The 15746-nt window shown below is 38.1% G+C and overlaps 1 protein-coding gene across 16 annotated transcripts in view; it reads right to left on the bottom strand.

Moving 5' to 3' along the window:
• AOPEP (aminopeptidase O (putative)) overlaps positions 1-15746 on the bottom strand; it is a 189705-nt gene that overhangs the window by 155019 nt on the left and 18940 nt on the right. For 15 of the 16 annotated variants that reach the window (XR_011736625.1, XR_011736627.1, XR_011736626.1 and 12 more), the window contains exons 3-5: positions 12748-12914; positions 4922-5072; positions 425-673 (exon numbers count right to left, since the gene is read on the bottom strand). Coding sequence is in view for 11 of the 16 variants with exons in the window: in XM_071802515.1 (XP_071658616.1) it covers positions 425-673; positions 4922-5072; positions 12748-12914 (567 nt within the window). In the remaining 5 variants the exon portion in view is untranslated. The remainder of the gene's footprint in view (positions 1-424; positions 674-4921; positions 5073-12747; positions 12915-15746) is intronic. The other variant, XM_071802521.1, reaches the window with a different exon arrangement.

The raw sequence follows: 15746 nt of genomic DNA, 5'->3' as shown, positions 1-15746 counted from the left end.
ACAAATCACAAAAGGCTTATGAATAACTCTGAATCTGGATTTTAACATGCTCTTGCTCTGTCAAGACATAACAGTAAAATCAATGCCAAAAGAAAACATGACAAAATGATAGCAGCATCGACTATTGAAATCACTAGAACCAATAAAAGAACTTCAGTTCGGCAAATGAGGAAATTCAGACCCACATGTCTAAGGAACTTATGTTTTCCTTCCCTGAGCCCTGTTAAAACTAAAATTAAAGATGATAGCACAAAGGATACAAACAAACCTACTTACATGAAGCCAGACCTAGAGTTTAAAGGTTGGTTTAAGAAAAATATCACAACAACTTATATATTGATAGCAATTTGACACTGTTAACTAGCTGATGAAACGAGTCTAACCAAATACAAGAGATGAGACAGATTTTAAGGAGTTTCTTTACCTAGCCATTCCCAGGCTGGAAAAGTTGGAAGGAACTATCAAAACATCAAGCCTGGAAAAAGGGTGGGTACCCAGTGTGGTGTAAGCAGCTGAGAGGCACTGAGGAATGAGCTCAAGCAAATGTTCTTTGCAGTGTTCCATCAGGCACCAGGGAGCAAAGACTCTATAAGGAATAACTGCCTGCAACCTGGCAGCAGGATTTTGGAAACGGCAGGGATATTCCACATGACCACAAATTTCTTCATGCGACCTGACAATAACAAAAGCAAACAAAGAAAAGTTTAATATGATGCCACAAATGTGCACAATTGAGTATGCTAACACGAGGATATTCTTTACACATCAGAATAAAACATAGTTCGCATAAAACCAAGTCGTTTGTACTCTCACACTGTTCACACATGTGCAGCGCTGTGAAAACACTAATTAATATGTGTCTGCGTAGAACTGATATAGTTACTTCTAAATAAAAAAACATGACCAGTCAAACCTTGGTTTTGCAATAGGTAGGCATCAAAAGAACAAGTGCTAAAAATGTACATGAAGAAAATTATGTAACAATACAAAAATATTTATTCAGAGAATTCATATTCAAACTTGACTATGAAAATATAATTTTGTACATATTAACACGAATATAATAAGTGCAATTAGAATGAAATTCAACAGGTTGGGTTTTTTTTATGTTGTTGTTACTGAAGTTCTCCAAGAATTTTTACTGATTTCTTTTTCTTGAGTAAAAAACAACAGTAGATATAAATTCAGGCTTGTCACTGTAGACATTTGAAAATATCACATTAGGATCAAGCTTACTTTTACATTACTTTTACAGGATATTCAGAGTTGTAGCTGAAAGGAATGAGGAATAAATCAAGTCCTTCCTAAACACTGAGTCATATAACTTCACAGCAATTTATCTGCCCAAATAGACTCATATCTAAGCAGGAATCAGGTTCATGTTTTCACCTGCTAGCATGTCTTCTGTAGAGCACAGAGCCTCTCCTTGGTTTGAAGTTTCAACTGAAGGAAGCTGGTTCTACTATGCCTGGACAGGCAAAGCTCTTATTGTTATTGCACCTGGCATCACCCAAAGGATTTATATTTGGAAGATCATGATCCAGGCAAGTGCTGACATTAAACAAAATGATAACACGTAGAAAAATACTTCATTTTGCTGAAGTGCCAACACTTCAACATCTTATGTAACTGTTTCTGTGAAAGAAGTGAACCCTAAGCTATTTCATTGACCACATATGCAAAGAAACTACATCCATCATTATACAATTTTTTTCCAAGGGTGGTCTAACCCAGTATACTTCTGCTTTAAAACAATGTCACTTTGTATTTAACTATCAGAGTTAAGATTAGGCAAGAACATGAAAGGTAGCACACTATCTCTTACAAAAGTTGCTAAGCCCTTCCCAACCACAAGCAGATAAGAAACTTACTTAAAACCCTAGCCCCATGTAACATTTCCTTTGATACAGCCTCCTTATGTCAAATGCCCTGGCACCTGGACATAAATTACATTACACATTTCAGCTGAATTTCTTTCAGAAATTCTTCCTTTTCCTGCTGCCCAAGAGCTTATCTCCATTACCGTATCTAAGATAGTACCTTAACATTTGCTTCTCTATCTGTTTCACGCCCTTTCTAGAAATGTGTGCCACTGTGCCAAATGTTTGCGTGGTTACCTAGTCTTAAAGACTAAAATAAGTAAGAAGTCTCTGTTGGACTAACTCTCAAATAAAGATTAATTAGATATAACTATAACAGCAGATTTTTAAGGACATAGATTTTTACATCCTCAACAAGTGCAAAACAACCTTGTACACTTAGGCTCTTCTTTTTTGTCCATGCATAATGGACAGGACGCTTGCAGAGGACCTGTTTTTGTAATTTTTTTTCCCTGAAATGCATCAGTTCTGTTTCTTCCACTGTCATTAACTCAATTGCTGCAGATACATCACACCCCCTGTGCCAGTTAACTCACCCAACAACCATCACAGTGATTAAAACTTGCACTAATTTTCTTCACAAAAAGCTACAAAAAACATTCCCCTTTCTTCAGAAGTTATACAGAAAATGATAGCTTTCATTTATTCTATTGACACTCTGTCAGAATAATCTCTTGCACCAAATCAATAAGAATTCCATTACTGAACATGCAGTACATGAGAGAGGAATATATAGTGAAAATCTACAGCATACTTCTGTAAAGGCAGTCATATTATAAATATATAAATAGTAGAGGAATAAACATAAAATCATTTATAAAAGCTTATCAAACCTATACACTATTTTAAAGCTTGAATAGGCATGTCATACTGATCTTAGATAAAATAGAAAAATTCCTACTATCAAGATTTAGTAGAATTTTTAAAAAACAAACTAGCCAAGCTGCAAGCCATGAGAATCCCTTAATTTTAAATTCCAATAAGAAATCCCTATTACATCCTCAAGTTCCAAAGTCTCACTAGTTTTACCAAAACAGGAAGGACTTCCATTGTCTTAATGTTAAGACAGTATTAGCTCAAAATAACTATCAAAAATGTAAGTATTGTTTCAGCTAAGTTTCTACATGCATAACAGAAAAAATACAGCCTGACTAACCTAATCATCACCTACGACAAAATAACATTTTCTGTTGACGTGGGGAGAACAGTGGATATTGTTCGCTTGGACTTCCACAAAAGATCACCGTTTCCCACGGCCTTCTCCTGGACAAACTGGTAAGCTACGGACTGGATGGGTGGTCTGTAAGATAGGTAGGAAATTGTCTCACAGGACACACTCGGAGAGTGATGATGAATGGTTTTTACTCAGGCTGGCAGCCTGTCACAAGTTCTCCAAGGACTGATGCTGGGCTCCACATTGTTCAACATCTTCACAAATGTCCTGGATGATGGGATTGAAAGCACCCTTACCAGGTTTGCTGACAGGATCAAATGAGGCCAGTGAGGTGAAGCCATCAGAAGGGAGAACAATCTTATTAGAGAGAGCTGGGCAGGCTGGAAGTATGGGATAGCAAGAATAGTGCACGGTTCAATGAAGACAAATGCAAAGTCCTGCACCTGGGACAACATAACCAAAGAGCCCCGCACAGGCCAGGACCTGTGTGTTTAGGGAGCAGCCTTGCTTAGGGGGACCCAAGGGCTCCTGGTGGACAACAAGCTGAATATGAGTCAGCACTGCACTGCTGCGGCAATGAAGGCTGCATCTGCAGGGGCATTACTAGCAGAGATAGAAACAGGATCACCCCACTATGCAGTGCTTGTTGGGCTGCACCTGAAATACTGTGTCCAGCTCCGGTTCCCACAATTGAAAAAAGACACAGACTGGATAAGTTCCAAAGGAGGGCAACGAAAATGATGAAAGGGCTGGAGAACCTGCCCTGTGAAGAAAGACTGAAGGAGCTAGGAAGGAGAGAAAGAAGAAAGAGCGGAGAGAGTAGAGAGAGGGGAGGAGACTCAGGGGGACCACATCACAGTTTTCCAATACTGAAAGGGCATCTACAAAGAGCGTAAAGGCACTCTCCTCACAAAGAGCCACATGGAGAAGACAAGGGGCAATGAGTGCTAGATAACAGCATCTACGTTTCCCTTCCCAGGAAAGACTGGACCAGATGGTCTTTGAAGGTCCCTTCCAACCTAGGCTGTTCTATGATTCTGTAACTCTATGAATTTGAAAAGCTGAGAGTAACATGTGAGGAAATAAAGTGCCGTGTCCGAGTCTTCTGCTAGCTATGCTGAATACACATGGAAACAAGTGGTACTTCTCCAGGAACTTAATTTTTGGCTTCAAATCTCATTTGCAGGCCTATATAGTATTGTTCTGTTCATTCATTGCTCTGTAATAATTTAAACTCAATGAGCAGTTTTCACCAGATTGGAAGGAAGAATAGATGTATTCAAAATAATTATATTTCTACAGGTTTGGAGAAAGACAGCTAAGTAAGCACTGCATATACTAGACAACTGAGTATTTTTTATTGAAAAGAATCAGTGGTTTAACTGTATTTTACGGGACCACTGCAATAGGTCTTTCATGTACACAGTCACTACACATTATCCCAGGCAAACCACTGCACAGACCAGCTCTACCTCTGGGATGGGACAGGACAGGAAGAAAAAAGCAGGTGAGCGGTCAATATTGTAGCATGAAAGATCTTAATAGCCAGGCATTGTGAGAAACACGGGAGAACCTGGTATTGCTACAGCAGGGCATTAAGAGACACAAGATGTAAGATCCAAACCCAGAGGACACTTAGATTTATTAACCCTATTGCTCACTAAGCAGCTTGTTTTCACAGAAAAAGAACCACACCCTTACCCATGAATAATACCTTTGGAATTATTTTCCTCTCAAGATTTTTCTGTTCAGATTAAACAAGTTCTATTTTGATTCCTGTACTGTTATGACCAATTTTCACATTCCATAGAGTAAATCAAAATGCTACCCATGTATCTCATTTTTCAACAATATTCTGAACACCAACCTGAAATCAGCTTGTAAAGATGGCAAGGAAAACTTCGTCTGAATAGCAGCTGTGAAGGACTGCTGTTTAACTTCCTGCCAGCACCCCACAGCAATAGTGAAGGTGGATGCTGGCATTGGCATAGTCACATAGTAGTACCAGCTCAAGATATCTGTAAATAAAAAGAACATCTGTAACATTTGTAGAGACTCATCCATCACAGCATACGTTGAATACTTGATGTTTTTATGTACTTGAGATTTTGAGCCAAACCTCCCACCTTGCATCCCAGTATTTCTCTTGAGGAAAGAATAGTAATTTCACTGAGAAACGTAAGAGCAGTCATAGGTAACAAGCATGTGTTCAGCACTGCTTACTTACACCTGAAACTTCCTTCTGTCTGCTGATGTCTTTATCTATTCATAAATAATCCATAAGCAGGATGTTATTAATGCAGTTTAACATGACTGTACTGTTACTGCCCAAGAATTGCATCAGACATGAAATCTAATTACCATATTTAGAGCCATCCATACAAAAAGATTGAAATTTAACTCTTTCAACCCTGGATCAAAGGCCTTATGACTTTGTCTTGACTGTATTATCTCATACAGAACAAAATATTGTCTTTGTGTTCTGGACAGCACGAAATTGACAGGCAAGTTCTAACGAAAACGACCAGTGCTTGTGAATTGGACCTGACAACCTGATGTGCCATCCAGGCAGCGAGAAATCAAAGCTTAGAATCAGATGGGATATTGCCTAAGTCAATGATTTGGTCATGATAACGCAGGAACTGCTAAAACACGATTAGAGAGTCTATTAGAAGGTTAAAAGATGATAAATCTTACCATTATGGGAACACAGTGCTGGAAGACAAAAAGTACACTATAGGACGGCTGTATCTATGAACAGGTTTGGATAAACTGGAGGATCTTTTAGGACAGCATGCTTTTCATTAATCTAAATGTTGCTTAGGTTTTCTGTTTGTTCCTTTAAAAAGAGTATAGCTTAAGGGTCACATTCAAGTACTCATTTATGGTCACAAATACAGCTACTACGCCATACTAATAAGTTAATTACTTTTGGAAAGAGTACAGCATGAGTTGTAACCTGCTGAATCATACGCAAATAACTGTAGCTGTGGCAACTGTGGAAACATACAAACTTCAGTTACTTTAAGAGAACAATAATACTTTTTATTTAGCAATAATACTCTGACCAGGGCTATGGAACACTATCAAACGGAAAAGAAGGGAAAAAACCCACAATCCAGAGGAGGACATAATGCACAGAGGAAAATAAATAAGCTGCAGCAAAGCACCTCTGGGTTTCCTACCTTAACGATCACAGAAGGTCAAGTTGTCCAAAGGAAGGATTTTGTGAAGTCTTGTAAGAGGCAGATAAAGCCCCTGTCTCATAGATGCACTAGCAACCACTTACACTGCCTCATTCCATTCCACTTTTGGCAAAATCCACCACTACCATCAAAAACCTTTTGACTTTATTGTCAGATGAATATGTATTACTCCTGTAATTTTCCTAATCTCCTGTCAGTATGTGAGCAGAAAAAATTTATTTGCTCCAAACACATTAGGAACAAAGAGGATAACTGTTTTGCCAAATTCCCTCCCTCTCCCCCTGTTTTTTTATTAACTTACCAAAGCTACAAGTGAGCCAAGGCAAGTGAATGCCACCTTGAGAGAAAGAGGTCACTCAGGACAGAAACAATTTATTATTCTGAAATACCAAACTCCTGATGTAGAGAATTTCATTGATATAAACCGCTAAAGGCCCAAGCCTGCAAACCCTGAAGATAATGGCTGCTTTACCATTGACTTAAACGCATACCAGAGAAGGCCCATAGGTGGTCTACAATACATTGTGTAGCATGTTACATACAAAGCATTACAAAATGCTCCATGCAGTTATGTTAGTTGTAAAACCTTAAGAGTTAAGTAACAGCAGAGGAAGAGTGAAAATTTGAGGAATCATAATGGAAAAACAGTAATGTGTTCTCAACTGAGTTCTAAAACAAGTGTGGAAGTCAAAAGACAGTCACAGAAAGCTGTTCCGAAGGGTAGGAGTTGTAAAGGGAAAGCTCTCGCAGCAGTGAGGAGATTGTCTGAAAGGAAAGGGTGTTGGCCTGTGTCATGCAAACAGAGGGAGCAGAGAGGGTTACAGGGAGAAACAAGTTTAGTAGGACAGGCTGGAGCAAGCAAGACCATAGCGGTTTTTTAAAAAATAAGGGTAATTTGAACAGAATCTCTAAATGAATGAGGAATCAGTTTAGTGGTCTGGAGAGAAGAACAGCATGTACTACATTCAGAAATGTATGCGAATTAGCAACGAACACATGCTATTCAGAGCTGGAGCAAACCTTGCAAAAGGGTGAAGGTACCAAAGACAGTTTTTCTTTCTCCTTATTTTAAGATTTATCTAAATTAGGATCTCCTCCCTAAAAGAGAGGGAAAAAAAAAAAATAAAAAGGCAGCTAACATACAGATCCTCATATTTTTCCAAGCCCCTTATATTATGCAGGCATTAAAGAGACCATGCAAACTCTGGATACTCCCAGAACAGGATCCAAGATCTATAGTATCTTTACACACTTAACTGGCGCTGAACCCATTTCCTGCAGGGCTTTTAGATGCCTTCTGCATTCATACTCTAGAACTGTGTAGGAAAAATATATATTTATCCTACAGTTGTTTTCTCTTGAACAACTGAAATCATGTGCACTGGCCCGACAAGTGAGTTCTCTCTGCAGTGTGTTCACTGATCAGTGACTGAAACGGTCTTTACGCATGACTTCTCTACAGCAAGTACCGTGACATACGGTTTCAAACAGAGTCTAACCCTCATTTATCTTATGTCTTCTCTTCTCACTACTGGTAAGACTGGCTCACAACCTGCTCCTTTCTCCCATAGCTTCACTGCCTTTCTTTAACTTTCTTCAGGTCAGTGAGCTTTGTTTTGTTTTCCTCCATCGGTAATCTCACATGTATCCCAGGGCACAGAGTGGTATCACAAACTCGCCTTTACCCTGCTCTCCCCTTCCCCAGGGTGCCCTCGGCTTGCCAGTGGCTGCTGTGGAGACAGCACCACCTCTAGGGTAAGAGAAAACAGTGCCGCTCAAACGAGGAGACGGCTCGCTTGACCAAAATCAGCGCTCTGTACCACAAAAACATTTTATGACTAAGCAAGGACATTTTAGGAAAAACAGGAGACTAGGCTGGCCTTAGTCCATGGGAAAAACTGAGGGAGAGCATCCCTGTCCTTTTATGTGTAATGCTTATACCTCCTCCTTAAAACCAAAATTAATTTAAAAGCAACTTGATTCCTACACATGATTATTTTAGGCAATTGTAATATTTTCAAAATATTTTTTCTACAAGTAATTTTGAAAACTTTTTTTAAAAACTTTTTTTTTTCAGTTCTGTAAAATAAATGTGTTGTAACTGTGCAAACCATGCAACAACAATCACCTATTCTATAACATATAACTAAAAACATCCCATGCAAAATTTAGGACTATATTTTAAAAGTGTAGAAGGTTATAATCTATTTATAATTGTGCAAAAGACCAATTTAAAGGCCTTTTATTTCTTTTACTTGAAATAATAAGGATGAATGATGTAATTACTTCCTAGAATTTTTAATGCATTTAGCTGTCTTTGAAACCACTAAGATTGTTTGAATCTGTGAAGTCCCTTATAAGTAAGGGAACACCTGGAGTCACTATCTGTTAATGTTAGAGGCAAGAAGATTAAGAGTATTTTTACTTATTAGTGCATTTTCCCTCCAATACTTTGCACTAACACAAACACCACAAAATACAGATTGTGTCCATGATTTACTAAAGAAAAGCAAAACTCAGCTACCTCTAAGAGCAAAAGAGACATAGCCCCACACAGCACCTGATATACAAAGTAAGAGCTAGCTCTAATATACAAAACTACAGCTAAATAAGTAGTTATTCCAATATTACTATTTGGCTGGAGCACCAGGATTAAGAACTCCCTGGCCTCCTGAAACTCCTTGTAACTTGCAGAGATCTTTGCTCTCATCTGAAAGCTGTACTTTCCCACAGAGCATCCTCACATTCCTGCCAGAACATTAGTTCAACACTGGCTGGGAGGGATGAGTAGCATGTGATGAGCTGTCAACTCCCATGCTGTGGCTCCTGATAGATGTTGGAGATCAGTCAAAAAAAAAGTACTAGACTCCTTTGTTTTGCCATGTGAAAAGTGAGAGGAACACAAACAAAAGCAACTGTTGTTGCTGACAGCTACAGAGCAGCAGTGGCTTCTCTAGCACCATGTTTCCTCCCAATGGCAGAATACACCCTCCTCCTGGAACCAGAGATGGAAAAACAAGATCAAAGACTACATAAGGGTAGAGTAAACACACGAAAAGCAAGCCAATCGGTTTCACACTTAATGGCTGAATACCTACTTGTTGAACATGAATTAAAACAAACGGTGCTTGTAACTATATATATTTGCACCTTCTATGTGTTACAGCAACATGCTGAAGGAAAGTAAAACTGACAAGCCTTGAAAAGTGAATCCAAAAGTTAAATGGTTCACCTTACATGCACACACACATATTTCACGCTCCTGTAAAATATTCTCCCAAAGGACATGGTCAATTGCATTTTTCTGATAGATTTTTGTTCTCTAAGTACTCCAGAAAGAATGCATGGTATTTTTAAGCACTTTTAGGTCATACTTGAATAGTTACCATTTGTACTTGAGTAAGTGACATTATCAGTATTTTTAAACAGATGTGGCCTAACTTTATTTCAAATGACAGGATGTGCCATAGTTTTGTAGGAGACAGAATGCAAAAATGGAACCTACAGGCGGTAGTACACTATTACCAAAACCTGCAAATACAAGTGCAAAATGAGGAATACGTGCATGTGAGCTATGTGTAGCTATGCCCTGGATCACAGCATCCACACATCTAGACATGTAGGTTTGTGAAGCAGAACGTAGATCTCTGTTTAAAAGCATGAGCCTGCTGTTCTGTGGCCTACATGCACCCATTATAAATATGACTTTTAAAAGAAAAAGATATTCAGCTAACTTGTAATTCTATTCAGAATGAATTAATTCACAACTGCTTGTCAAAATGCTTATTCTTTCTGAGAAACTGCATTTTTAAAAATATATTTTTGTGTTCAGTCAGTTATGTATGATTTTATACATATGCAGCACAACAATAGCATAATGTATGTAAATAATTTGACAAAGCAAAGTTATTTTCATTGACGCTATCCTGAAAGGCTTTTAGGTGTGTTTTAAAAATATGAAGACAAAATTTTAAGTTAGATAGATTTCATATGCCCTGCATAATTGCCTAACAAGTTATATGTGGGACAGGATATTTAACACTACAGATAGTTTTGTACTTTTTAACTCATAAAAGTCCTACTAATTAAACTAATGAATTTATATTCCTAAATTCTTTAAGAATCTATTTAAGGCTTCAGACTAGCACTTGAGCCTTGGGTTTGTTTTGGTTTTCAAATAATTCATTCTTCACAATATTGCTCTATTCTCTTCTTTCCTCTGTATCTGTTTTGTAAATTTTTGCAACTTCAAACAGCTCTCTAAAACAAATTTCTCACTTGAAACTGTATGTAAGTATCAAGATAATGAGGGTCTCAGTCATTATTGAGTCTTTGAGAAGTACTGGAGCACAACACTTGCTACCTTTAAAGAAAACCAACACCATTGCATCACGCCATCAAAACTAGCATAAATAATTGTGTGTTCCACATATATCTGCAAATAAGCAGAATCTTCCACACTCTCAGGAATTCAGTCTTGCAGAGATGCAGAAGGAAAACTGTAAGGACAGAAGTGTAGTAGGTCCTCCTGCTGCTTCAGTTCACTAAAGTTCAGCACAAAACTTTGCCAATGTCACATGGCTCCTAGAGGAGACGGCTTTTATGGTACAGTTGGTTCTTCCCAGTTCACTTCGCACTTTTCACTCAGCACTTCATTAGCACAGTGAAGCTAAAATGAGTCATTTCCTCTCTACTAGCCTTTCCATTAAAGACTTCTTACAGTATTTCTTTCTCTCAGAGTTCTTAGGGAAGGAAATATACTGAGGTAGCCTTTGGAAAATTAAGACAGACAAACAAACACACACAAAAACCCGCACAGCAACAAACAAACAAAACAAACACAGAAACAAACACCAAAATAACTCCACACCACACACACCACAAAACCAAAACAAACAAAGCTTTAAGCTGATACATGAATTACCAACAAAAAATGACCCACTGCAACAATGACAAGGATTTAAAGAAAAGTCCCTTGTGTTCTCCACAGGGTAACAATGTTGACTTCGTGTGACCAAGTCCCAGTGCTACCATTAACAATACGGTAGCCTCATACTATCCTCAACACTCTGTTAATAGCATTGTTTAAATGCCTTTCCCCACAACTGTTTTTTTCTTTATCCATTTTTTTCAAACTAGAGTGACAAAACAATGTTAATGAGGAAATAATTATTTCACAATACAGCCTTTTCGACTAGCTAATCGGTCTAAGAGAGTATCAATTTTCACTGATCTGTGCCAATTTTTACTGCCTGAATAGTTTTCCAAGGTTTATATTTCTAGAAATTCACAAAAGCATCCTTCTTGCTCTTAATATTTTAGACCACATAGCCACCACTGAGGTGCAGACAGGCAACAATTCATTAGCAAGGTCTAAGTGTGGATTAAACTAATTAAACAATGACAGTGGAGCTGTTCTCCCAATCTGAAGTCAAGAGCATGCTCGCTTTCTTGTTGCTGAGACAGGAAAGTGTTATTGTCCAAGTGAGCTGAGCAGCTCATCGTGGCAGTTTTCCACGTTCAACAGCAGAGACGAGGCTTGAAACAGGCTCCACATAGGCTAAAAATAACCAGACAATTCCATGCAAATGGATTAACTGATGGTTCTCAAACAAAGGACACTCCTCTTTTTTTTTTTTTTTTTTTTCCCCTCAAGAATAAGCTTGCCTCTTTAAAGGGGAACGGAAGAAAGTTTCTACCCTTCTCCTATATGCTAATTTTACCCCAACTAGTTACACTGGGAAATACAGATCCTGTTTGACAGACTACCTCAAAACTAATGGGAGCGAGAAGTATTTTGTATTATCACGTGTAGAACTGCCTTAAAAACTTCCCAGTCTGTGCAGACATAAGTTTAGACAATAAAGCATAACGAACACAGGAGAAAAATACTTGCTCGCTTACTGTTGCACAAGGTATGATTTACCAATGCCAAAAAAACAAACAAACAAACAAACAAAACCAAAAAAACCCTGCGATTTTCAGGGAACTGACCTCAGATTCTTAATCTATTCCACATATTTCAGTAGAGACACAACACAATGACTGCTTCTAATCATTGCCATGCTGAGCTACACTTGGACTAGAGAACTAAAACTGAAAGGTAATTTTCTACCAAGGCCTGAAGTTGTCAAGAGCCTGATAAGGTACTTCACCTATGAAACATTCAATTGCAGAGCAATTAAAACAAAGCAAATTTATGACAAAGGAGGTCTAGGTTTGGAAAAAAGTAAAATTAATAAAAACACAGAAAATAGTAAGTAGATGTAACACAGTGAAATGCAGATGGCTTGGATTCATACTCCGTTCTCCTGAGGCCTTGAGCAGTTAGCTTTTCCATAGAATGACATGGAGATTACAGGTAGCCGTGTAAGTGTCCTTAGGGCTAGGAACTAAATTCTTTCAAAAATCATATATTTACCAAGCTATATTTCTAATTATAAAATTATTGAAATTAATTTGCTATAGAAAATATTTCATATTTCACCTTCATGAAGCCGGATTGGTTCTGCTGAGTTTTCACCGCTCATTAACACAACAAAGCCTGCAGCTGTTCGAACTGAAGCTTGCCATGTTGACAAGGCAACAGGTGGTTCTTGGCATGGGAAAAGGGCTCTGTTGTTTATTGGCGATCCCATCGTATAAACACACGGCCTAGATGGAAGCAAAAGAGATTGAAGGTGGAGTTACAATAAGAAAGACTGAATTCAGTTTTCTGTCAAAAGTCAAATCTACTGTTGTTCCAAGCGTTTTTTTTTAACCTCAGTTATGTAGGTTTCAAATCTCTCTGACATGAACCAATCAAAGTACAATCTAAGTCATTTAAGGCATGATGAAGAAAAGCGAGATCACCACAATAATTTTTACAAACACTAGAAAATATTAAATCAAATCCTTCTCCTATCCTGCTTCTGCTTGAGCCTTTCAGTCTCATGCAATAGCTCTCAGCTGAACTCATAAGACCAAAGAAGGCTTCTGAATATCTTCTGAAGATGCCATCGCAGGGCTTCACCAACACCTGTGACACCTCCCTGTTGTCACCATACCAATGCTTCTATTATCATTAATCCCTCTCTCTATACAGACTGGAGGCTCAACCAAACTCAGAGCACTCAATCTAGCCTTGAGCCTTAATCAGCCCAAGTCTCAATAAAACTTTGCATTTTTACATTTCTTCTTCCAGTAAGGTAATTCATGCTAGCTCAACCTTCTTTCAGGATGTCAACCACGGGGCATATAATGAAAAGAAAGCATGTCTTTGCTATCAGCCTCAGCCTCCTCCTCACTTTTCACTCAGCAATCTTCCCTGTAGTATTGTTCTACTAAGCAGCTTCTTTATCTAATGCACCTTTCTAATTTCACCTGCAATATTTCATGATACCCAGTTTCTTTTTAGCAGTTTAGCCACAGCTGGGAAGGTAACAAGGCCTTTCATTAACTTCTTCTAGCTCACTACTGCTGGTGCACAGGTGTCACAATTCTTGGTTTGCAATGCTTTTGTTGCATTTTGCAGTTCTATCTTAATTCCTAGTACTTGAATAGCACCACCCCTTAGCTTAAAAAAGGTAAGTTTTCAAATATAAATTATGTAAAACAAACACACTCAGTGTGTTTATCCACCTAAAGAAAGAAAATCTTAGAAGCATCACTTCACTGAACCGAGTTTTTAAAATCCTGTGATATTTAAAGCCAATATTCTAGGAGCACAACACATTATTTCATGAATGCTTGAGGCCAAAAGTATTCTGATCAGTATCTTTTATCACCTGAGTTTAAAAATCATCAAAACACTCTGGAAAATAGGAGACATGTTGTTAGAGCAAAATCTATTTTGCAATGTCTAAGATCTGAGCATCTTTTTTAGTCCCCTTCAAAGAGCTCTGCCATTCAACTTATTTCTTCCCTAAAGCCAGGTCTAAACTACACAGAAAGAACTTGGAGATACTGGCAGCCACAGATGAAAAATATTCTGAAGCTATTTTTGCCCTCTTGTCAAAAGTGCTATCTGTGCTATTGGATCTAGGGCTGTCCATGGCATAGTCTAGTCACTGACGCTTAACTAATGCAAGCCAATTGATGATTCAGTAAAACAGGGAGGGAAACTGCTGTTTAAGTATGTTTATTGTTAATGCACACAAACGGAAAAAGAAAATAATCTGTTTCCCCCTTCCATGTATCAGAGTGAATAGACATAAATATCCAGTGAAGCTCAACAGGTAACTGCAGTGGTGAGAAAGGCAACCGGTTATCTTTTATCCAGTAAAACACAAGGCACAGCTAAATGTGAAAGACCACTAATTTGTATAAATCTTTACTCAGCTTTTATTGCTTTGGCATTAATCTAAAACTGAATCTGTAACCAGCTCTGATACACATAAAATAATCGGGTTTTCTCCCTGAAAAAGAAACAGCACACGGCAGTGAGCTCATAAGAAAAAGAGCTTGCTTTTGCTTTTACACCTCCTAGGAGGTTCAGATTCCTCCTTATAGCGCTAGCCAAGAGATGCTGGACATATTTACCCTAAAACATACATGAGCTGAGAGGCAACTGGGAAAAAAGGTTGCCTCCTCATTCATGAAAACTTTATCAAAATATACAGGATTATAAAAAGAGATCCTAGTAGAGTTTATAGGAATGAGAGGAAAAGTGAAGTTCATGACTGCTGATACACATATTTTACCAATGGTTTACCATGCATTCACGAAGGCTGTGTTGCTGGGTGCCATTAGTACAACCCAGTCTTGAGGGATTTCCATATCCTGAAGAAACTTTAGAGGGAAATGTCACAATGACTGAGAAAATGGGTTGGCAGAACAGCACTGAGCAGAAAGTGGCAATGCTCTGTGCAACACAATAGAAACATAAAACTGAACAGACACTGCAGAGACCATTAATGTCATCTTGTTCTCCGAAGGGCACTTTTTACCTGTAGATCACAAAGTGTTTTACAAATAGTATCAAATACTGTTTTGCAGATGAGGAAAATGAAACACAGTGAACAGATTTGCTTAGTGCTAGTACTAGTTCAAGCCGCCTTTAAAGGCTTTGTATCAGGCCTTCTAGTCCAGCACCTTTCACATTGGACTAGGAATCCTCTCATTATGAGAAATCATACATGTTACATAACTTTTTTTCCTAAAATATTTAAATGCTAAAAAAAAAGCACAGGCACGTTACAAGTCTGTAAAACTAAGGCCCAAGTAGAAAGGCAGTTAGAAAAGTGGAAAAAGACTGTTCAAGTACACAATCTTTTCTTTAAAACTAACCCTCCTTTCTACTCCTCACTCATTTTAATACAATTTTTGTCCAGGTATAGTTATTAATGTCATTATTTCAAATCAAAGTGGATTCAAATATGTCAAATTCTTCTAAGAAAAGTTCTAAACTTTGAGAGGAAACTATTAATAAAAGAGCAGCAATTACGTCAGCTTTTAATTAGATATTAATACATTCATAGCAAGGCCACCTGGGGGCTTGACTGACAG

This window comes from Patagioenas fasciata, chromosome Z (genome assembly GCF_037038585.1).
Source record: "Patagioenas fasciata isolate bPatFas1 chromosome Z, bPatFas1.hap1, whole genome shotgun sequence".
Lineage (NCBI taxonomy): Eukaryota > Metazoa > Chordata > Aves > Columbiformes > Columbidae > Patagioenas > Patagioenas fasciata.
Note: the sequence above shows the minus strand (reverse complement) of the source record. Positions and strands in the feature narration are given on the sequence as shown.